This window comes from Stenella coeruleoalba, assembly GCF_951394435.1.
Source record: "Stenella coeruleoalba genome assembly, chromosome: 9".
Taxonomy (NCBI): Eukaryota; Metazoa; Chordata; class Mammalia; order Artiodactyla; family Delphinidae; genus Stenella; species Stenella coeruleoalba.
The window spans coordinates 17,431,790-17,454,129 of NC_137155.1; the positions used below are offsets into that span (position 1 = coordinate 17,431,790).

General features: G+C 50.8%; 1 protein-coding gene across 10 annotated transcripts in view; it reads left to right on the forward strand.

Annotated features, from left to right (window-relative positions):
- Positions 1–22,340, forward strand: part of ATXN7L1 (ataxin 7 like 1) — a 402,335-nt gene that overhangs the window by 227,625 nt on the left and 152,370 nt on the right. For all 10 annotated transcript variants that reach the window (XM_079931849.1, XM_079931850.1, XM_079931852.1 and 7 more), the window contains one exon: positions 19,266–19,370. In XM_079931849.1, coding sequence (XP_079787975.1) covers positions 19,266–19,370 — 105 coding nt within the window. The remainder of the gene's footprint in view (positions 1–19,265; positions 19,371–22,340) is intronic.

Here is a 22,340-nt window from a genome sequence, read left to right on the forward strand (position 1 = left end):
GCAAGTTGGGCAGAGAGGGGGCAGGGGTCTCCCTTGCACAGGAGGTGCGGCTGAGTGGTGACCTGCAGGAGGCCAGGTGAAGACCCCTGAAGGGTAAAGCATGCTCTCCTGGCCTCTTACAGATCCAAACCTTATTTAAATATGTGTTCTTTAAAATCAAAACAAACCAATCACCCTTCCTTGATTGCATGTCCCAGCAGTGACCACTTGACTTCCACACCCCACCTTGCCCCCAAAATAGCTTCTGTTCCTCGTTGTCAGGCGTCGGACGCTGTGCAGCGTTTTCTTACTTGAGGTCTCTGTGCACTGGACTCCACTGCCTGTGTCCTCCTAGGTGCCTTGTCATGGCTCACCGCCTGCCCCTCCGAGCATCCCTTCTCAGCTTCCTGCACCAGCCCCTTCCCCTCCTCTCGTCCTTTCCTGGTCATTATTCCCAAGTTCCATCCTCGGTCCTGCTGTCGGCAGCATCATTTCACAGGCTGACCCCCACCATGTCCCCTAGTATCTACGTGCTCATGATTGTCTCAGTCTTTCTCTGGCCCCAACTTGCCTCTTAAACTGCCAATCAATTGCTCAAACTCAATAGGTTACAAAACAAATATAACTGCCCCATCTGTCTTCGTCCTTCAGGCTGCCAGACAAAATACTGTAGACTGGGTGTCTCAAAGAGCAGAAATTTATTTCTCACAGTTCCAGGGACTGGAAGTCCAAGATCAGACTGTCAGCATGGTTGATTCCTGGCAAGGTCCCTCTTCCTGGCTTGCAGATGGCCGGGTCCTCACACGGCAGAGAGAGGGCAAACCCTGGTGTCTCTTCCTCTTCTTGTAAGGGCACTAATCCCATCAGGAGGGCCCCATCCTCATGACCTCATCGAAACCTAATTATCTCCCAAAGGCCCCATCTCTAAATACCATCACATGGAGGGAAGTTAGGCCTTCAACATATGAATTTGGGGGGACATCATTCAGTCCACAGCACCGTGCATGCCCTCCTGCTGTATTCTCATCCACCTTCCCCTCTTCCCAGTATCCCAAGCCAGAAAGCTGCAGGTCATTTCCCACAGTGGGTCAGTGCTGATTGTCCTCTGGGTCCTTCATCCTGTCTATCCCTGCAGCTGCTGCCCCCAGGTCAGACACCAGCACCCTCCTCAAAGCAGCCTCCTCACCTCCAGGCTTGTCCCAGTAAGCATTTCCTTATCTAGACAATGGAGAGACCATTGCCCCTGCAGGGCCACTGTGAGAATTAAATGAAACAATCAGCATAAAGCACTTAGCACAGTGCCTAGCAGGGAATAAGTAAATGATAGTAAATGTTGGCTGCTGTGATGGATGTTGTTTTCAATAATATTATTTTATCAATAAATTTTCCCCTTAAGACTCTAGCATAGATCAGACCCTGGCCGGCACCTAGCACATGGCATAGGTGTTTGTAGAAAACGTCAGGTTAGCGTGCAGATGGTTTCATAGAGCTGCCCCAGAAGTTCTACCCCTTACTTGTTGCTTGGAAGGGGAGGCTGATTTTGTCTCCGATGAGAGGAGGGACTGGGGGCATTTCCGTTCCTCGCCGACAAGAGCTCCCCTCTTCTCTGAACTTGATGCTGTTCTGCATCTTGTTTGGTGCAGGGTGGGGTGTGCTGGCTCTTTACTCAGACACGCAAGCGCCTGGGACAGCTGGGCACAGGGCCCCCCTTTCATCAGGCTTTTGTAGAGATAAGGTAGCCAGGCCCTTCCTAGCCATTCACATCAGGGGCTTAGGGTTGCCTTTTCCTGGTTTGAGTTGGTCTCAGCATGGCTGTTGCTTGTCTTGAAGGGCTTTTCCTGGTACGTCCATGAGGGGAAGGCAGCCTGGGGGACCTGACAGGGTATCCTGGACAGAAGGGAGGCCAGGGCCACACGTGTCCAGCCCCAGGGGTGTGCCTGGGCCCAGGTGCCCTTGCTGAGGGCCACCCTCTTCCCCTTCCTTTTACCCAAGGAGTTCTGGGTAAGGGCTGCTGCTGAAACCCGAAAAGGGTGACACCCATCCCTCACCTGCGTGGCCCCTTCCTGAGTTGCCTTCTGTGGTTGGCTGGAGGCCACTCAGCTGGGCCAGGGAGGGGCCTGAATATTCTTCTCCCCTCTCTTGCCTCTCTTTGCTGGAGAGGCAAGTCAGCAGACGTTTCTTAACCCCGTGCTTTCCCTTCCCCCTCTCGGCTCATAAACGGTGAAAGTATGTAAGGTAATAGGCTGTTTTTATGGAAAGTGACCTTTGGGGGAGTCTAGCCCGGTGCTGGGTTGAACAGCGACGTCAAAGTCACAGGCCAAGCTTTGTTCCAACATCCAGATTCCTGGGACTCACCCCTAGAGTTTCTAATTCAGTCAGTCTGGCTACAAGCCAGGAATCTGTACCTTAAAAGCTGAGAGATTCTGCCCCTCAGCCAGGTATGGAACCACACACCTGGTCCCACCGCCTTGTATCACCGGCCGGGGCAGGAGCAAGGGGGCGCTCTGGGGACCCAGAGGGGTCTCACGCCTTGACGAGTTACTGACTGTGGCCTGAAGCCCCAGATGCCGCTTGAGCCCTGCCGTCTTCTCACAGCAGCCAGGGCCCGAGCGGTCCCTCCACTGGATGGGATCTGGGTCACTGGGGTGACGGCCAGCCGTGGGGCACTGACTCAGGGGACCCCAGCAGCCCGTGGTGCCAGGGAAGCTGAGGAAGGAGCCAGGGCAGAGGAGAGGGCCTCTTCAACCATTCCTGGAAAAGGCATGCAGATTGAATGCACATATGACTTCACCCCTCCGTCACCCCCATCCCCGGCCCCCCAGGACAGTGTCTGGGGCACCTCTACGACCCACCACTGCTGGCCAGTTGGAGGATGCGGTGTGTGGCCTGCCCTGGGGTCCGGTTAAGGGTCCACATTGAAGTTGGCTGGACAGCGACCCAACTTGGGTAGATGTGACACAGAGGCAGAGTTGGGACGAGGTCGAAGTTTACCAAGTCCTGAGTACACGGAGCACGTTCGTCTTCTGATCTGAGCATTTGGTTCTTCTGGAAAGATGAGACTGTCCAAAGAGACCCGGCCCTGCCCCCAGGCAGTTTACACTGGGAAGCCTCTAGAATAGCAGGCACGAACCCCATGGCAATAGCCTGTGCCTCTACATCGAAAACAGCATTTAAACCAGGAAATCAGAACTACGTGAGCTCTGGGTGGCCCTGGGACGGGCAGGCCGTGCCGGCTGCTGCAGGGAGCCTCCTGCCGCCGGGAATCAAGGGCCCAGAGCCACAGGCGCTCTGGGAAAGTGTCTTCCTACAGCCGCTCTCCCCAGGGCAGAGGGCATTTGAGCTCGGGGGACTGGCTGCAGGACTGTAGGGGCTGGAGGAGAAGGCTGTGTGGCCACGCCAGGGCCGGTAGTGTTCCAGGAAGGTGGGATCTTTTTTTTTTTCTGGGAAGTGAGAAGCAGCTTGATAGCACTATGAGAAAGCTTCCCCAGGCCTGCAGGCCTTAAGTAAATAAAAGCACAAAAATAGATTTTTCAGACCGTGTCCTTCCGATGCATAGTAGGATTTCCTGAGGAATTGGATTGCGTTCTCCCTGACTCACCTGACTGCTGAGTAGAGAAATTCAGAGGAAAAATGTATGTTTCCCTCAGCCGTATCTGCCGAAATGGGGCCGACTGCAGGGCTTACGGCCCTTAACGGGTGACCTTTTGAAAGGCAGCTGGGGGGATGGGTCCGAACAGCAGGCTGGGGATTGGGACTGAAGCTTAGCTGGGCCACCCCTGTACCTGAGCCACCACTCTCAGGGATGGGAAGGAGATTTATCGTGGAACCTCTGCCCTGCCTGGGCGCTGTAGGTTGGTTTCCTGCAGGTAGAGGCCACTGGGCAGTCCTCAGGAGAGCCGGGGTGTTTTTCCAGCAGTGATGAGGGGTTGGCCCTGAAACATCCACACCAAGTTGACCCCACTCCACTTGGGTATCAGGACTGTGATCTGCTGCATGGCCAGCCCAGTGCTGGGGCTTAGGATACGACTGCAGAGCACAAAGCAGGTTTTCCCCTGAGCCAGTCCATGAGGACGAGACATCAAAACACTCTTAGCATCTTTCTTACCTGGGTTTTCAGAAACCAGGCTTTAACTGGCCCCAGTCCATCCAAGGACCTAAATAATAGAGCGCTGGACCACGTTCGATGGAGTTTGGGTTCCAGCATGGAACTTGTTACGGGAGAGAATCAGTGGAGTGCTGGTATACTGGCTCTGCGCAAATTTAAGAGCCCTGATTTGTAGACTTTGCCTTGCCAGGGTGCAAATACTCTTGCTATGGTGAATTTCAAACAACGAATGTGAAGTGGCTACATGTGGAGTTGGGAAGAGAGGTACACAGTTGGCTCCAGCCCACTACTGGACTATGTCCCTGACTCAAAGATCCAAAGAGCTTACAAGTGGAGGTGCCTAAGAGGGGCACACTGAACCACATGCTAGGGGTACCTGCAGTGATCCCCCTACATGTACAGAAAACTCCTACCCCTTGGGCAAGAGAACCTTTTAACCAGCAAGAGGATCCGTATCACCCAGCTAACACTGGATGTCCTGGCGAGTGTCTCCGTGTTAGTAGTTTCCCTGATAGGACAGTGATTGGACACACTGTTTGGGTTTATCACATACCCTGAGGAGTTTGTTAAAAGTGCATCCTCCTGGGCTCCATCCCCAGAGAATCTGACTCCACAAATCTGGGATAGGGTCTAGGCATCTACATTCGGCACCCAAGTTACAGGTAAAATTCACACCTTGAGAAATCCTCAGCTACTGTTTACTCACCCTGTGGCTTCCATGACTGAAAGTTCAAGCTCTGGTGGCTTTTAGCATAATGACTTCATTTTCAACACTCACTGTTTTGTTCCAGTGAAACAGGATTGTTTTCTTAAAGTCCCACCATGCAAAATTAGATTCCAGATCATAGTAATACCTAACACTTATCGAGAGCTTTCCAAGCACCAGACATCAAACGTGTGTGCCTCATCTCATACCGACAACCGTCCTATTATTACCATCCCCATTTTGTGGATGAGGAAACTGAGGCCAGAGGAAATTTCCAAGGAGGTGGTGCCAGGAATAAAATCCAGGCAAGCCGACTCCAGAACCTGCCTTCCAAGCATGACACTGAACTGTCTCTGTAAAATACTGTTCCTCTGCGAGGCTTTGACTTTTGACTTAGCTAGTTCAGGCTAAAGTTCAGTTCGATTTCATGGGCATTTGAATGCCTATAAGATGCTGGCACTGGTGTAACTTACCTCATCTAATCCTCCCAGCAACCTTGTGGGGAAGATATGCTACTATTTTCCAGAAAAGGAAATGCAAATCCGGAGAGGCTCTGTGGCTCGCCCAGTGTTGCACAGAGGGCAGGGCGGGAGTTAGTTGCTCATCCCACACACAGCCGTGCAGCCACGCCACCTGTTTCCTGGGTGGTTCCTTAGTCTAAAGTTAGGCGGTTGAGGCATTGGCACTCTTTTAAGCGTTTGAGTGTGTTTCTGACAGTCTTAGTATTTAACTATTAAATGTCTGAGTCAGTATATAAAACATTAGTGTACAAATGGGGGAAGATAGGTATATCTATCTGTAAGCACCAGGTAGAGTGGGCTAAGTGTGGCCATAAATGCAAAGGACTATGCAAATACAGTGAAAGGGTTATTGTCTCTGCGGGAACCAGAGAAGGCTCCCTGGAGGAGGTCGCACTAAAGCTGGCCTGGAAGGATGTGTAGGACTTTGGTGAGTGTGCAGGGAAGGGTAAAGGAAGGGCAGTGATGGGGGAGGACGTGGTGGAAGCTGAACCTGGGACTCAAGGGTACGGCTGGACCCCAGAGCCTCAGGAACCTCGCTGAGAGTCTGTGCCTTTTCTCCTCGGGCACAGAACTAGCTTCATGCTTGATTTGTGATTGAAGACGTTGTGACTTTTCTCCTCCAGCTGATCGATCCTATTTTCCATTACATTAACATAGCTTTCTGTAATCTTCTCTACGGTGGATTTTGTTATCCTGGGCCTCTGTGCTCAGAAGGCTGCCGGCTTTAGGCACCAGCCCATCTGAGTAGCTGCCAGGTGTGTGGGACTGGTTTTAGCAGCCTGGATGTGATGGATGCTCAAACACTTCTTCTCATTTTCTTAGAGCAAAGGTCCTTTCTGTCCCTCACGAGCACTGGTGCAGTGGCAGGTCCAGCTGGAGTCGCTCTGGCTCCCCTGTAAGCCCTCCTTTCCCAGGGGAATGCCTTGGGATATCTGTCAGCAACTTCCTGCAGCCCAGCTGTCCCGATGGCTTGAATGCTTTGGACACTGATTCGCAGGGACATGAAGCAGTTCCTGCCGCTGCCCGCCGGGTATGCCAAGTGAACGCGTCTGGCAACAGAGCCAAATGGCACGTTCACCTCTGAGCTCTGGCGGCATCGTCTGGGTGATCACTGTAATCTTTGAAGGGCGCACGCGGGCTCCATACCCTTGACAAACGGCCTCGGGAAAAAAATATCACCGTCTCTTTGCCAGTTATGGATAAACCGTGGCCAGAGCCAACTCTGCTTTGCACTCAGAGCCGCTGTCAGGTGCCATAGGATACAGGGGTCTCTTGCCATAAGTGCTCTGAACAGGAATCAGCTCACCATTGCCTGGGACTCACCAGGACCCCCAAGCCCTGGGACTGCCTCGCGTTCCTGGCCACAGTCTGACAGATTCTGAGTGTGTACCTCTTCTTCATCCCTGAATCTGCAAGCTGAGCATTGACAGGACCCTCACAGCTGAGCGGGGGCTGGCATGTCTGGGGTGGGCGTTTTCTTGACCTTTCACCCCCCACTGCATGTTCCGGATGGCATTCGTGGCAATACCTCGATAGCTGAGGCCTGCCATGGGGCAGTCTCCTGGAGGCCTCTGCTTGTGTCTTTAAAAATGTCAGCTTCCTGCATTCACAAGGCACCGCGGGTGGCCTTCTTCATGGACTCTGCTTTCAGTGTGGTCCACAACACGTCATCCGAGAAATCACCCAGCTCGCTGTGCTGGGAGGGTTGGAGCATCCCTGTGGTAGAAGTGCCGGGCCCCGGCAGTCCATTTCTCAATTAATCTCTAAACGGTGATGGAAGGCCCAATAGGAAGTGCTGCTTTCATCGTTGCTCTGGTTTTAGCAGGGCTGTGAAAGCCCTCAGTGTGCATTGTTTGAATCCGGCAGACAGCTGGGGACCCCAGGCCCGCCCCTTCGCCCCGGGCTCTTGATGTTGTTTTCCTCAAGATGGAATGAAAGCCTCCAGGCCCATGCATCTCAAGAAGCAAGATGGCAGACAGAGGTGTGCCTCAGAGCAGCCTTTTTTTTTTTTGCAGTACACGGGCCTCTCACTGCTGTGGCCTCTCCCGTTGTGGAGCACAGGCTCCGGACACGCAGGCTCAGCGGCCATGGCTCACGGGCCCAGTCTCTCTGCGGCATGTGGGATCTTCCCGGACCGGGGCACGAACCCACGTCCCCTGCATCGGCAGGCGGACTCCCAACCACTGTGCCACCAGGGAAGCCCAGAGCAGCCTTTTTTGAAGCCCACAGTCTATTCAGATTTCAGAGAGAAGGCTAAATTCAAGGAGGACTTCGATTCAGACTCCCGCTTGGCTCCTGCCATGTGAGTGGAACAGACAGGGCTGTGCATGTGGCTCTCTCATGCAGGTCACAGTGCAGCCCCTGAAAACCAGCTGATGGTTTTTGCTATTGTCTAGGTTCTTTTTTTTTTCCTTCTTTTTAAAATTTTTATTTATTTTTGTAAAGCCATGTCTCAGCCTTGTCACCCGAAAATGTAGCATTTGTAGCAATAAAACAGGCTGAGACTAAGTTAAGTCCACCTCAGAACCACAGTGCTCAAAACTATAGTGCTTTCAAAGATAGGAAGAGAGATGACAGAGATAAAAAGATTGAGATTAATGATAGATAGATATGATAGATAAGACACACAGGTAGATGAGACAAGAGACAGAGAGATAGGGATAGATATGATAGATCAAGGTAAATGCTTTTTTTAATTTAATTTTTATTTTGTGTTAGGGTATAGTTGATGTACAATTTTGTTTCAAGTGTACAGCAAAGTGAATCTGTTACACATATACATATATCCATTCTTTTTCAGATTCTTTTCTCATATAGGTTATTACAGAATATTGGGTAGAGTTCCCTGTGCTATACAGTAGGTCCTTATTGTCAAGATAGATGATTGATAGAGATGATAGAGATAGATGATATCATCTATATAGGTATTATCTCTATAGATAGACAGAGAGATAGCCAGCCCTCACTAAATCTTCTTAAGAATAAACCACTCAAATTTTATGCTCTATTTATCTTTTATCTATTTATTCTATTTATTTTTATTTATTTATTCTATTTATTTTTAAGGGGATTTCCTTTGTAACATGGGTGTGGCGTCCTCCCCTTCTTCCCCTCTTCCTCACCCATTCTTCTCCTGTTCACTCCCTGATGGACCATTCATTGTAACTGAGGAGCTGCAAGGGAACTAAGGGACCAGTTAGTCTATCCTCCAGACTCAGCTTGCCACAAGAAAGTGGAGCATCTCATATGAAAAGAGATGTTTTCATTGATTTCCCTTGACCCATTTAAGTTGTTCTCAATAGCACCGTTCTGTTCAGTCTGGAAATTCTCTTTGACCAAACCCACTGCCTTGTTCCCTGAAACATGGCACCTACCTCCACGTCACAGAGGTCTCTCTTGGGTGGAGGTGGAAAGAGGAAAGGCATCACAGACTGTGCCCGGGGACCCAACCTGGACCCTGGAGATGCCCCTGGATGGAGGTGGGAGGAGTCACCCCCAAATCAGCAGGAAACTGGCCTCACATAGACAAGCTCTTAAACTTCTCTGACCAGGGAGGCTCAGGGGAGGAAAAGCCTGTTCCAAAGAAACAAAGCAAAGCCCACTGAAGAAGCACTGTGGAAAAATGCCCAGGGAGGCCTCCTGGGTTTATGAAAACAAATATTATCTCAACTATAGTTCTCAGGTGGATGGTAATGCAGACATAAAGATTTAAGTGAGCATTTAAGATTCTAAGTTACCCAGGCAGGAGAGCCTGGGAAGGAAGGGAACCTGTGATGACGTGTGACCTTTCCAAAGCATCGTAGACCCCTCCACTTGTCTACTCTTCTAAGTGTCACAAGGCAGGAAAGCCCAGGAAGGGACTAGAACTTTCCCCAATATGTTGATGCTTCTCTTCTCTCTCTAACTGAATCAGAGTGAACTAAACAGTCTGTACTTCCAGGCCCTTGTTGAACGTGCTGTACCCATCCTGTCCCCTACACAGAATTTCTCCCTGGCGGGGCCAGGGCACAGGGGCCAACTTGGTGAGGGGCAAACGGGGGTGTCCTGTCCACGCAGCTCATCTCTAAGCCCAAGCAACCTTTGCCGTAAGAAGTGCTTTAGCCAGGTTACCTCCTCGGCACTCAGCATCCCGCCGAAGTGCTTACGTGTTCCTCATCTGTTCTGCTGGCCAGAGGTGGGGATGTCAGGCCAGAAGCCACCAGCCCGCCAGGCTGGAATGATGGACAGGGATGTGTCTGCTGGACAGGGGAGGAGCCTAGGTGTCCCTGCAGGTGCTTGAGAGAGAGAGCCGGGGCTGGGTTGACACCCCGGCAATATTTTTAGGGGCAGTTTGTTGGCATTGTTGCCTAAGCCAGACATAGGCAAAGGGGAGCCCTTTACAGAATGGTTCTCTTGGCTACCAGGGTCATCACTGCCCAGCAGCCGGTCAGATCCTCTGTCGGGTTGGGCTGAGATGCCTCAGTGTACCTTGGGCTCAGCCTGGCTGCTATGCTGGTCCAGAGCTGAAACAGGAAGGGGTGGGAGGAGTCTGGATCTTCCAGGCCCGGCATCACCCACCGTCCTGATGTACAAGACCCATTGCAGCCCCAGGGTGAGGAAATAGAAAATGGGACCAGAGGAAGTATCCAGGAAGCCCCCCTAAGCCCACCCCAAGCACTGGCTCTGGGTCGGGTGGGGCAGGGGGTGGGAGTAGCTATGTTTGCCGGGGAGGAAGGAGCCAGCCTTCATGAGCCTGGCATGCTGGGGTCAGGAATCCACCACGGGTGCGTGACAGTGGCCGCCCGCACACACCTCCTTCGTAGCTTCACGTAGCACTTGTCCTCCAAGGAGCTCCCACCCAGAATGAACAGACAGATATAATCATTGACCTTGTGATCTTAGTTAGCAACATAGATGTTAGGGCAATTTATTGTCATCTACAACTTGCCCCTTTAACAGAAGAGAAAATGAAAGAATGTGGGAAATAAATCAGCTTCTTGGGAACTTCAGCCTAGTTAGCTTATTAACATCTATTAAGGGGCCACCATGCGCCAGACTGATGGGCTGTGGTCATGTTAAGGGTATTAAGTCATGATTCCTGTCTTCAGGAAGATCCCAGTGTGGTGAGAGGGGTGTAAACCGGTGACTCCAGTGCAGCCCTAAGAAAGCTCTCGTCACAAAGCCGAGGGTGGGCAGGGAGGGAGGGGAGGAAGGAGATCCCACCTCCTCTCTGGGCTTCTGAAAAGGAGGCTTCCCAGAGGGTTGACTGGTGAGTTGGGGAGGCAGAAGCTCATAGATAATAACATGCTGTATTTTTTACATCCTTCCCGTGTGCCAGCCCCTTCACAAACGTGTCGTTTCATCCCGGATGAGAAAACAGAAGCTTAGAGGGGGTTATGGTGCCAACGGACAGAGGCAGGATTTGAACTCGAGGCTGCCTGAGTCCAGAGCCCAGCTCTCAGACGCTGCATTTTTCAAGGCCCACCTCTCATAGTTTTTGTTCTCAACTCCGGGCTCCGATCACCTCCAGGTCCAGCGTCCCAGTCTCTCTTCCTTCCTTGTGCTGCAGGGTGTGAGAGGGGGAGAGGCTGGTGACCACATTTTGTTCTTTTTGAATTTTCCTTGAGGGGAGTTCAACATTCTGCTAGGGGAATGGGAGGTGTCAGGTCTGAGGTCGTTGCTTTGAAGACCCCAAATTATTTTGTTCTGTGACTTTAAGGGGAGTTGAGGGACACCTAGAATCACGCCATCAGAGCAAAGGAGAAGGGTCCCCCCCCCACCCTGCCTCATGCTTTCCATTTGACATAAGTGATTAAAATAGAGCTGAAAATTCCACGAGCAGAGAGAAAAGATACATTAATAAAAAACTGTATAATGAGTGTATTAAGATTAATGGGAGAAAGGAAGGCCTCTAGGACCAGCCTCTCCCAGTGTGAAAGGTGCTTCTACTGAGTGGCAGCCGTGTCCGGATGTGAATCCATGCTTGGAGGCAGCCATGTGTGTCCTTGAACCACGGTTACTGTTCTTCCCGGTAATCTCCTGTGTGAGTTTATGTAAGTGGAAGCCCTCACATCAAAGCCACTGCCTGCCCAGCTCATCCTTTTGGTAGTTTTCCAAGGAAGTCCAGTGGCACCCGCTCTCCAGCCATCATCACAGCGTTGTCACATCCGTAGGTCCCACCAAGATCTGTGGATCCGTTACCCACCACGGGCAGAGGCTCACGTTTACCTTCCTGGAGACGGCTCGGTGTGTTGAAATCACATAATCTCAGTGTTTGTCATTACCTTGTTTTTTTAGGGTCCATTCAGAAGGGAAGCCTAATTTTAAAAGTACGTGAAACCGTTGTTATACCAGAGGCATATGCTACCTTGACATTTTCATAATTCCTGTAGCAACCAGGGTGGTTTCACAACCCCAGAAAAGACTTTGGGGGAAACTTGAGTCTGTTTTCTGGGGCTTTTTTGTTTTTTTCCCAAGAAGCTAACATTCAAAGTTGTCTGCTTTGCTGTCTTCCTTTTCCCGCTGCGGGATCTTCTGATCTTCTCTAGTGAGCACAGGCATCACGGATTGCTGATAAGCTGTCCCCCAGCCTTCAAAGCTAGTCTGCTTCTAGCTGCTTCTCTGTGCAGCCTGTGCTTGACTTGGCATTCCCATTTGCAAAGGGAAGGAATCACTCTTCCTTAAGTTTTTCATCTTTCGAGCTCTCACCAGTTGTTTCTTCGTAAATGCCCAAGTCTTGAGCTTTGGAAGGTGTCCAGGGGCAAATGCAAAAGTGCACAGAATCTAGTGTGATCCTGAAGCCACAAAAGCAGCTGTCTTCCCATCTTAGAAACGAGTCCTGTACAAATAGCAAATTGGGTATGTCACCCTGCCTGTTCCTTTACTTCAGCCGTTTTCTCGAAGTGAATACTGGATGTAAAGGAAAGTTAATACGCTCACAACTCTCCTTGTCGGAAGTGTTCCCCTCTGAAAGCTGTTTATAAAATGCTGCTCCCATTCTGCCAATTTCTTTTTCAGCATTGACTTAAGAAGCAGGTTATCAACTACACCAGGAAATCAGAGTTATTATTCTTTTTTTAAAAAATAAATTTATATATTTATTTATTGTTTATTTTCGGCTGCGTTGGGTCTTCGTTGCTGTGCGCGGACTCTCTCTAGTTGTGGCGAGCGGAGGCTACTCTTCGTTGTGGTGTGTGGGCTTCTCATCGTCGTGGCTTCTTTTGTTGCGGAGCACGGGCTCTAGGAGCACGGGCTTCAGTAGTTGTGGCACGCGGGCTCAGTAGTTGTGGCGCACGGACTTAGTTGCTCTGTGGCATCTAAGGGATCTTCCCAGACCAGGGCTCGAACCCGTGTCTCCTGCATTGGCAGGCAGATTCTTAACCACTGCGCCACCAGGGAAGTCCCACGGAGTTATTATTTTACCTTCGCAGGAACCATTCTGGTGTCCTAAACTTTCTCTTCTTCCACCCCAGCTGGGTTCTGTCCCCTCCATCCCTCCTCTGCCATCTGAGAGAGGAGAGGGGCAGAGGGATGTGGGAGGGAGGTGTTCAGGGGAGTTGAAGCTGTGAGAGCCAGACTAGCCCTGTGGGAACCTAAGTGCTATGGGGAGGCAGGCCTAGGATGCCAGACGAAGTCGATAACATGAATGCCATTGATGACTGACTCTGCTGCAGATGAGACTTCCACCAGAAGTAAAGGAAGAGAAGAAGTAAAGAACTGCCTGCTTTAAACAGAGGCACTGAGAATAGCCTGTGTGTGATCCATGTATGAGGAGCATTAATTTAATACTCTGAGCCTAATGTGTGAATAATCTCCATGAATAGCCCTTAAAGAGTAAGCATTAAGTTGACAGACGTTGAAGAGAACTTCATTCTCCACTCCAACATCCCCACTCCCCCTCCCCCAGGACCATTCTCACCACCAGAGCTGGACAAGTGGCAGCTTTTTGTGCTCATCTGATACAGAAAGTGATCAATATGTTTACCTGTCTCTGTTGTGCCTATGTTTCGGGGTTAACGATCAATATCATTACTATAATTTTATATTAACATAATGATTTCCTCCCAGGTGCACAGAAGCCTTTCTGCATCCAGTGTGGTAGATGACAGATATAATTTTCTCCATTTCTAGAACTAAGGAAATTGATCCAGGGAGGAGTGATGGTGGGTGCTAGTCAGTGGTGTGCTGGTAAATATTTTCACAGCTAGCTCTCCAAAAGAAGCAGCCCTGGTTTGTAGTGGATGCTGATTACCATGGTGTAAATACTCCCACCTTGGCTGATTCAGGCCACCGACATGCCTCACTGAATGCAGAGTTAGGAAGAGATACAATCGGCTCCTGTGAGCTGGCACGGCACTCTCCAGAATATAATTGGCACAAATTCATGGCTTCAGACACCCAGGTGACTCCTAAGGACCAGCTCCAACCTCTGTAAATGCCCAGCTAACTCTCAGGCTCAGCTCAGCCTCTAACTCAGTGGATTGCCTTGAAGAGTGTTTTCCACACTTTGAGTTGTGACCCATTAAAGGGTCAAGAAGTTAATTTCAAGATCTTAGTGAGCTGGGCTTCCCTGGTGGCGCAGTGGTTAAGGATCCGCCTGCCAACGCAGGGGACACGGGTTCAAGCCCTAGTCCGGGAAGATCCCACACGCCGCAGAGCAACGAAGCCTGTGCGCCACAACTACTGAGACTGCGCTCCAGAGCCCGTGCTCTGCAACAAGAGAAGCCACCGCAATGAGAAGCCCGCGCACCGCGGCGAAGAGTAGCCGCAACTAGAGAAAGCCCACACATGGCAACAAAGACCCAACGCGGCCAAAAATAAATAAATAAAATAAATAATAATAAAATTTTTAAAAAAAGATCTCAGTGAGCATTTTTTTCAGTGAAATAGAACAGAATAAAATAACAAGAAATGAGTAGACCAGAACATACCAGAGTGTAACGTACGTGTTCCAACGAGAGATGATGGATAGATGGATGAGTGGATAGACAGGTAGATACATAGATAGATAGATAAAATAGGTATGTATTTGTGTATAGTGAGTTGGGATTAAAAAGAACAAAAACAAAAAATACTGACCTAGAAGCAAGAGTATCTCTGTTTCCCCATCTGCAAAATGGAGCTATGGAGCTTGCTCTCACCTTTCCCGTAATCAGGCAAGGAGGATGACTAAGGCCACCTCTGTGACAGTGCTATGGTGGTACTATCTGATCTATCTGATCAACAGTTGATTCATTTGCAGGGGCAAAATGGGGCAAAACAGACAGGCCTGGCTTTGTCTGTTTGGGACATGGATGAACACTGTGATGGGCACAGTCCCATCACCTTTATGCACGTTTTCTCGGGGCCTGACCACAGCCTAGAGAGTGTCCTCCCAGTGGCCCTCAGCCCTCATCTGTCCACACAGTGCGCGATGGTGTACTTGCACACACAGGACATTCTGCAGGTTGGAGGGAACGCTGAGGTTCCCCGGGAGGCTGGCTGTGAGTGGTTACGCAGGAGAGTCAAAGAATGTGCTGGCTGGAGCAACTCTCCCACTGGAATGAGGACAAGTTAGTTTTGAAAAATAGGGGAGAAGACCTTGTTTAAAGCTTTTTCCACACGTTCTTCCGAATCCCTGGAGGAAGAAAATACAAAGCCAGGCAGCTTTTATGAGCCTTCACAGCAACCCCATGAGGCAAGAACCATGAGCCCCGTTTTATGGAAGGGGAAACTGACACTCAGAAAGGTTAGGCACCTGCCCTGAAGTTGCACAGCAAAGGACACTGCGCTCTAAATCCCTCCTTCTGACCCCAGGCCTGTGCAAACGCCAGCGGCTCCCTCAGAGCCCATTAGTCATGCACGGAAGCGTTCCACACTGGTTTCTTCATCTTTGAAATGAGATCTTGCTCTTATGAAACACGTGGCCTTTTGCTGAGATGGGAGTGTGGGCTGTAGAGTAGGAATCTCATCCTACTTTAAAGATCACTGCCTTGGGACCTCTTACCTTTGTTTCCTTGCCTGGAAAGTGGGATGATAGCAACTTTGCGGGTTAGTTATGAGGATTAACTAAGATAATGTAATGAGATAACAAAGTCTAGAAGGATATATATTAACATGCCAACAGTGGTTATCCCGAGGTGGTGTCATTACAGGTGATTTCACTTTTCCCTTTTCTTCCCATCTTCGTTCAGTGGTGCACCAGTAAATGTTTAACAACGCGGCTTTCCAAAGAAAAGAGAAGATTTGTAGTGCCCATTTCTGTGGTATAAATACTCTCACCAGGGCTTCCCTGGTAGCACAGTGGTTGAGAGTCCGCCTGCCAATGCAGGGGACACGGGTTCGTGCCCCAGTCCGGGAAGATCCCACATGCCGCGGAGCGGCTGGGCCCGTGAGCCATGGCCACTGATCCTGCGCGTCCGGAAGCCTGTGCTCTGCAACGGGAGAGGCCCCAACAGTGAGAGGCCCGCGTACTGCCAAAAAAAAAAAAATACTCTCACCAGGGCTGATTTCAAGTTACCACCTTGATCTCACTGAACAAGTTGGGAGACTTGCACAGTTGGCTCTCGAAAGCTGGTACAAGCCCACGTCAACACACCCCTGTTTTAAACTGTGAGCTGCCAGCTCTATTTGGGTGGTAAATTGAGAGAGAGAGAGAGAGGGAGAATTAATAATAGGATGCCTAGCATGATGCCAGACATAGTAGTTTCCAGTTCTCCCCGGCCTTCCTTCCTCATCCCCAAGCAGACACACAGGGACCGAGATGGCCTGGCCCCGCGACGTGGTGGTGCTGAGAAGCCAGGTGTCCTTATCTCGCTCCGCATCTGCCAGGCTCTCCCAGAGCCTGGGCAGCCTGTCGAGGAGATTCTAAGGCCTGATCACCAAGGAATAATCAAGTAGGCCAGCAGGTCCTCTCAGTTTCCACAGGAGACACGCTCTGAGCAGGCGTGTGCATGGTTGAAACTGCCCTGGAGGAAACCAAGGAGAGTCCCAGTGGAGTGAAGGGCCTAGAAGGGGACACCCCCAGGGTGGCCAGTCTCTGACCAGCCTAACCTTCACCTTCAACTCTCGACCTAGAGGTGCGTGTAGGGGGTGGGGTCTACAGGTTCCTGGAGGAATCCTGAAATGGGACGGCAGCTGGAGGCCTGACAGGCCTTGGGCATATCATCAGGCGCGCACGACAAAGGTGCAGAGGTGCGTTCCTCGCCCACAGCTCTCAGCCTCCCATACTCCGCACAGCTTCTGGTGCAGAGTAGGTGCTCATGAAAATTTTGTGGATGCGCTTTTTTGTTTTTTTAATTAATGCATTTCTTTCATGCCTTTTTAGCCTGATCTATTGCAGAAAGGCTGGAAGGCAGCTCAGGAAATGCTGTTGAATAAATAAATGTCTTAGCCCTTGCCAGTTCCTGGTTTCACATGTTCCTGGATAGAAAATGTGACTAAATCTAAATAAGATGCAAAGTGTTAATAAAGATTGCCAGTGATTTTTTTTTTTTATTTCTTCTGGCTTTTCTGTATTTTTCATATGTATCCTCAAAGAACATGGATCACTTTTGTTATTAAAAAAAAGACTATATATTATAAAAATAATCTGTAAATAAAATGTAAAGCAGGAGTGGTGTCAGCAGTGTGGGACCGGGTGCATCCTCTGTGCGCTGGGAGGCTCTGAAGCAAGGGCCCCGGACATGCTGGGTGGGCCCGGCCTGGGCCTCCCCACGCCGCAGGCCTTTGTAACAGCTGGGTTCTCTCTCAGGCCTCCTCGTTCCACAGGCCTCCGCATACCAGGCACTGACTAATAACGCTCCCCTCCGGTAATGTCTTAGTCAGAGTGGAAACAGAGGCGAGTCCTAGAGGGGAAATGATGGGCTGCGACCAGAGCCACAGATGATGCAGAGGCTCAGTGCGCCTGTGCCCCGGTCTGGTCCGCATCCCGCCGCAGGTGTGCGGGTTCCTCGCACGTGGAGGGGACCCAGCAATGGGGGCCCTTCTCACCCTTTCAGTCCAGCCTCCTCTGGGGTGGGGGTCTTGGCTCCCGGCCGTGTGACAAGTGGGTCGGTTCCATTTCCCTCTAAGCATCGGGGCTGCACTGGAAGCCTGTGTTGGCTTATAAATGAGCCGTGCCCGAATCAGAAGGAACTTGGCTTCCCTGTGGCCTCGCCCTGCAGCTGGGAGAACCATCGTGCGCCCGGTGGTTTTCAGTAAAGACACAGGTTGAGTCTAAAAAACGAGGGCATGGGGGGGCTGGGGAGAGGAAGCTCAGCTCTGCGACGCAAAGACTTTCATGCAGAACGTGTCTTTTATTTCCTCTGTCCACCCTGCTCTCAGTGGCCCTGGAGCCAGTCAGCTAAGGAGAGGCCGGCAGAGTGCCCCCCACCCCACGGTGGGCGAGGAGGTGTGACCACCGAATCCTCCAAGCTGACCCCCTGCACACACACAGCTTTCTTGAGACATAATTCACATACACAATTCACCCGTTTAAAGCGTGCTGTTCAGTGGTTTGTAGTGTGTTCACAGCGTTGTGCAGCCGTCACCACGATCAATCTTAGAACATTATTATCACCCCCAAAGAAACCCGTAGCCTTTAGCAGCTGTCCGACAGTTCCCTCCAGGGCCCCCCGCAGCCCAAGGCAAGCACTCATCTGCTTTCTGTCTCTAGTTTTGCCTGTTCTGGACAGTTCATGTAAATGGAATCATATAATACGGGGGCTTTGGTGACTGGCTCCTTTCACTTAGCATATGTTTCCAAGGTTCATCCATGTTGTAGCAGGTATCAGTACTTCACTCCTTTTTATGCCCAAATAATATCCCATTGTATGGGTAGATCACATTTCATTTATTTGTTCAGCAGTTGATGGGTATCTGGGTTGCTTCCACCCTTGGGCTGTTATGAATAATGCTACAGTGAACACGCGTGGGCAGGTTTTTGTGTGGACCTATGTGATTGTGTCTCGTAGGCCACATAACTGATCTTCTAACAGTGTCCATCTGACTCTGTCACTTCTTTGCTTAAAAACCTTCAGTAGCTTCCCAGTGATCTTAAAGCCAGGTTCAGAATCTCTACCTTGGTCCACAAGGCTTCCACCTTCTGGGCTCCCCCCTTGTTCTGTTCCAGCCAAGAGGTTCTGCTGACACACAGAATCTCCTTCCTCGGCAGACCTGGAACGTTCCTCTCCCTCCCCTGGCCTTTTCTCTCTCTGACCCCTCCTCAGGGAAGCCTCTCCAATGCCTCAGACAAGGTTAGGTCTACCTGCCACACCCTCTCATGGGACCCTGTACATCTCCTCCTTAGGAGGTACCACTGTAACAACCAAGTGATGACTTGTGTGATTCGGTTAATTCTTCTCTTTTCTGCTGCAGCAGAGCAGGGCATTCGTTCTTGTTCACCAGTTATCCCTGGAACCCAGCATGGTCGGTACCCGGCACACTTAGGCACTCGGGAAATCTTTGCCACATAAAGAATGCGTAATGATGGCGGCCGACAAGCCACTTGTCTGGACACTTCCTTTTACCCTGGAGTCTCCCACAGGTGATGGGGAGCCCAGGCAGCTGCCGAGACCAGGATGACTCCTCTGTCTCTCCAGTCTTTCTCGCCCCGTCACTCACCTGGGAGGGCTCTGCCTACGCTGAAATGGGTTTGGAGGAGCTCCCCCATCCTAAAATGACTAGAGCCTTGTTGGGTCCCAGCTAACCCAAGGGCCCTCTTTCAGAACAGGGTCACTCCCCATAGCATGTGATTCCAGGCAGCCCAACCTCGCTGACCAAACCAACAGGGGTAGCCGTCTGTTTGCAAGGAAAATAAGGAGGGGTTCTCTGAGGCACGGGCTTCCCTGAGAGTAGGGAGCTGCATTAGGAGAAACTGCTTTCCCTTTCGTAAAGATGATTGCTTTCTGCGCGTCTTGTTTGAAAAACTGTCCTCGAGGAAATGCCAAGAAGAAACCGTCCACCTTCTGAGACTTGGTTGCTTTTTCAAAACAACCTGTTTTCCTTTCCCCCACAGATATGCACTTGTTTGGCCACTACCCAGCACACGACGACTTCTACCTCGTGGTGTGCAGTGCCTGTAACCAGGTCGTCAAGCCGCAGGTCTTCCAGTCCCACTGCGGTAAGTGGACTCCTGCACCGGCCAGTGTCCGACATCAGGGAGGAACCGTCCCCTGTGGTCTGGCCCTGGGTCTGTCTTAGCCCAAGGCTATGGGTGAATTCTTCCTGGGGCTCTACCTCTGCTCCCAGGCTGCCTGTCTTAGAAGCTGCAGTCCTTCTGCCCACACACTCAGTCCTGCCGGGACACCAGAGAGAAAGCCTCTCATTGTTTAGGTAGATGGGTGGTGGCCTCTGCAGATGACGAAGGGGAGGGGCAGTGGTGGCTGGAGCAGTCCCTCCTGCAGCCTCGCAACCTGACATTGGGTCCCCCTGAGAGAGGGCACGGCGGAGTCTCCCTGTATGGACACACAGGAGGGTTGGGTCCCGTGTGGGACCACTGGGCTGCTGCCCCTCGAGAAATGCATGTAGCAAAGCCACAGGTTCAGCTTCTCCTCTTCCAAGAATCATCCTTGTTAAAAAAAAAAAGCCAGGCCTGTTTGGGAACTCACTTTCCCTTTGTATCTTTATATCCTTGAAGTGAGAAATTCCCTTCAGCTGTTCCGCAGCAAATGCTGGTCTCCTTCAGTGCAGGTGCTGTGTGGACTTACAACAGATAACCTCCACGAGGCTGCTCCCCTATAGCAAATAAACAGCTACTGATCTGAGACAGGAAGTGACTTAACCTCTCTGAGTGGAGGTTTCCTGTCTTCACACGGGGTGTTGGACCAGCCAATTTCCAAAGTTGTCATATGCTCTGAGTTCCAGCAGTAGTTCCCAGTCTTTTGGTTTAAACTCTCCTCCTTTTTTGTCGAACGTAAAATCCAAATGCCCTTCTTTACTGTTAAATTTCAAAGCACATTAAATATTGTGCCTAAAAAAAAAAAACAAAGCAATTATAATATCAAATACGCTTTTGCAAATTACATGCTTCCCCTTTCTCACACTCAGGATTTCTTATTTTACCCCAGCCCTGCAGTTATCACCATCCTGTAATAAACAGGTATGAAATAAAAGGAGATGGGCTTATCTAAGCTCTCTAGTAAATGTATTTGGGACTACAGAATAGTTATATATATCCTAATATCACTTATGAACATGTATATACGTATATGTCATTTACATAGCTGCATATATATGTATAACCTGCGTCTGTGCGTAAACTCTAGGTGTGTTTTGTGTTTATAATACATAGAGAATCCAGGCTTCTGAGACTCTCTGACCTGCACAGGCATAGAGGCTCCTGGAAAGTGCCGTACAAAGAGCTCTGTTGAGAGGCCAGGTCTCCTGCCCCTCCTGGAAGCCAGCTCTGTGACTTGGGGCTACTTGCTAAATGTCTCAGTGTTTGGTTTCCTCGTTTCTTCCACAAGAGGTGACTTCCGCGGGCGCTTCCAGCTCCAACATTTTCGTTTCTGGCAGAATGAGCATGACACAGGAGCAAGTCGTGCGCTGGGCACGAGCTGATCTTCTTGCTTGAGGCTCTGTAGCTATGACCCTTCCTTCTCCCTGGAGGAGAGAAAAGGTCAAGCCTCTCCCAGGGAGGCTGTCAGAGGCCCGGCGGTGGTGCTACCAGCTGGGGTGACAGGAGAGGGAGTCAAGAGCAGAGCAGTGGCAGGAAGATCCCACCCAACTGCTGGGTCAGGGGGGGACTGTGGAAGCTCCGCGGCCCCTGCTTCTGTTTGTCTCATGAAGATGCCAAAAGGGATCGTCATTCATTCATTCATGGGATGTGCTGCTGTTCTGGGCACTGGGGTGCAGCAGTGAACAAGACAGACAGAAATCCCATAAGCCGTCACAACCTCCTCTGGGAACTTAATTCGCTGGCAGGGTCCCTGACGGCAAGAACCTAAAAGGGACCTGGGACCCCACTGTGCCCTGCAGAATTCCGCCCAAGGCAAGGCCTCATCTAGCCAGCGAAGGAGGCCTCTGGGGCTCGGCCGGGCTGAGACATGTGCCTCCCTCTGTCCTAGGCCTTTTGGTGCCAGAGCAAGTTGAGCTTAGGGGGAGAGCCAGGGGGTTTGTGGCCACCTCCTGAACAGTGGCAGTAAATTAGTTTGGGGGTTTGGGGTCACCGATCTCATCCCCCGAAGCCCCGTCTCCATTGAGCTTCTTGCTGAATCAGCTGACAAGCAGCGATGGGGGTGTGGCCACATCTCAGCAGACGGAGGCCCCTAAGCCTCCCTCGTCTTTCGGGTGCGCAGCCCGCATTTATCAAGGGCAGGAGAACACGAGGCAGAGCTCAGAACGAGAGCAACACTCCGGGAACAGTGAGGATTTCTTAGTTGCCCTAAAAATTCCTCCTATAGTGTCATAGTATTTCCTTTTTTGCTCTTTCACCTCCTATGACTAGCCTCGCTGTAATCAGCAAGTTAACGAGAATGGCACTGTGCTAAGTGCCGGGCACCATGCTATATGTTTTCTTTATCTTTGAACGTGTAATCCTGACCCTCTCAACACCCCCATGAAGTAGGTACCAGTGTTACCCCCATTTTGAACTTGAGGCAGCTAAGGCTTAGGAGCACCTTGCCCAGGGTTGCAAAGCTAAGCAGGTGTAAAGCCTGATTCTGAACGCAGGCCGCGTCGCTCCAGAGAGAGGGAAGTGCGTGCCCCGCCTGCTTGCCTAGCCATTGTCCCTCACTGCCTCCCAGCGTGGGTCACATGCCCTTCTTGTCCCAGCCCAAACTCAAAGGCCTGACCCACTTGCCTTCCAGGTAACACATCATAGTACAGGGTTTCAAACTCGATCTTGTTAGCAGCAGAGCTTTCTGTCAAACGGAGTCTCATCTGTAGAACCCAAATACGGATATAGATACACAGCAGAGCCAGAGAGGTTGAAATTGGGGTCCCTGGCCTACTCCTGGCCTCTCAACCCGCCAGGGCTCCGCAGAACAGCATCTGAAGTTTTAAAGTGGAGAGAACGTGGGCTTTGGAGGCAGGCAAAGCAGTTCACATGACTCCCTCATTAACTGCGTGATCTCAGGCAGGTAGCCTCCTG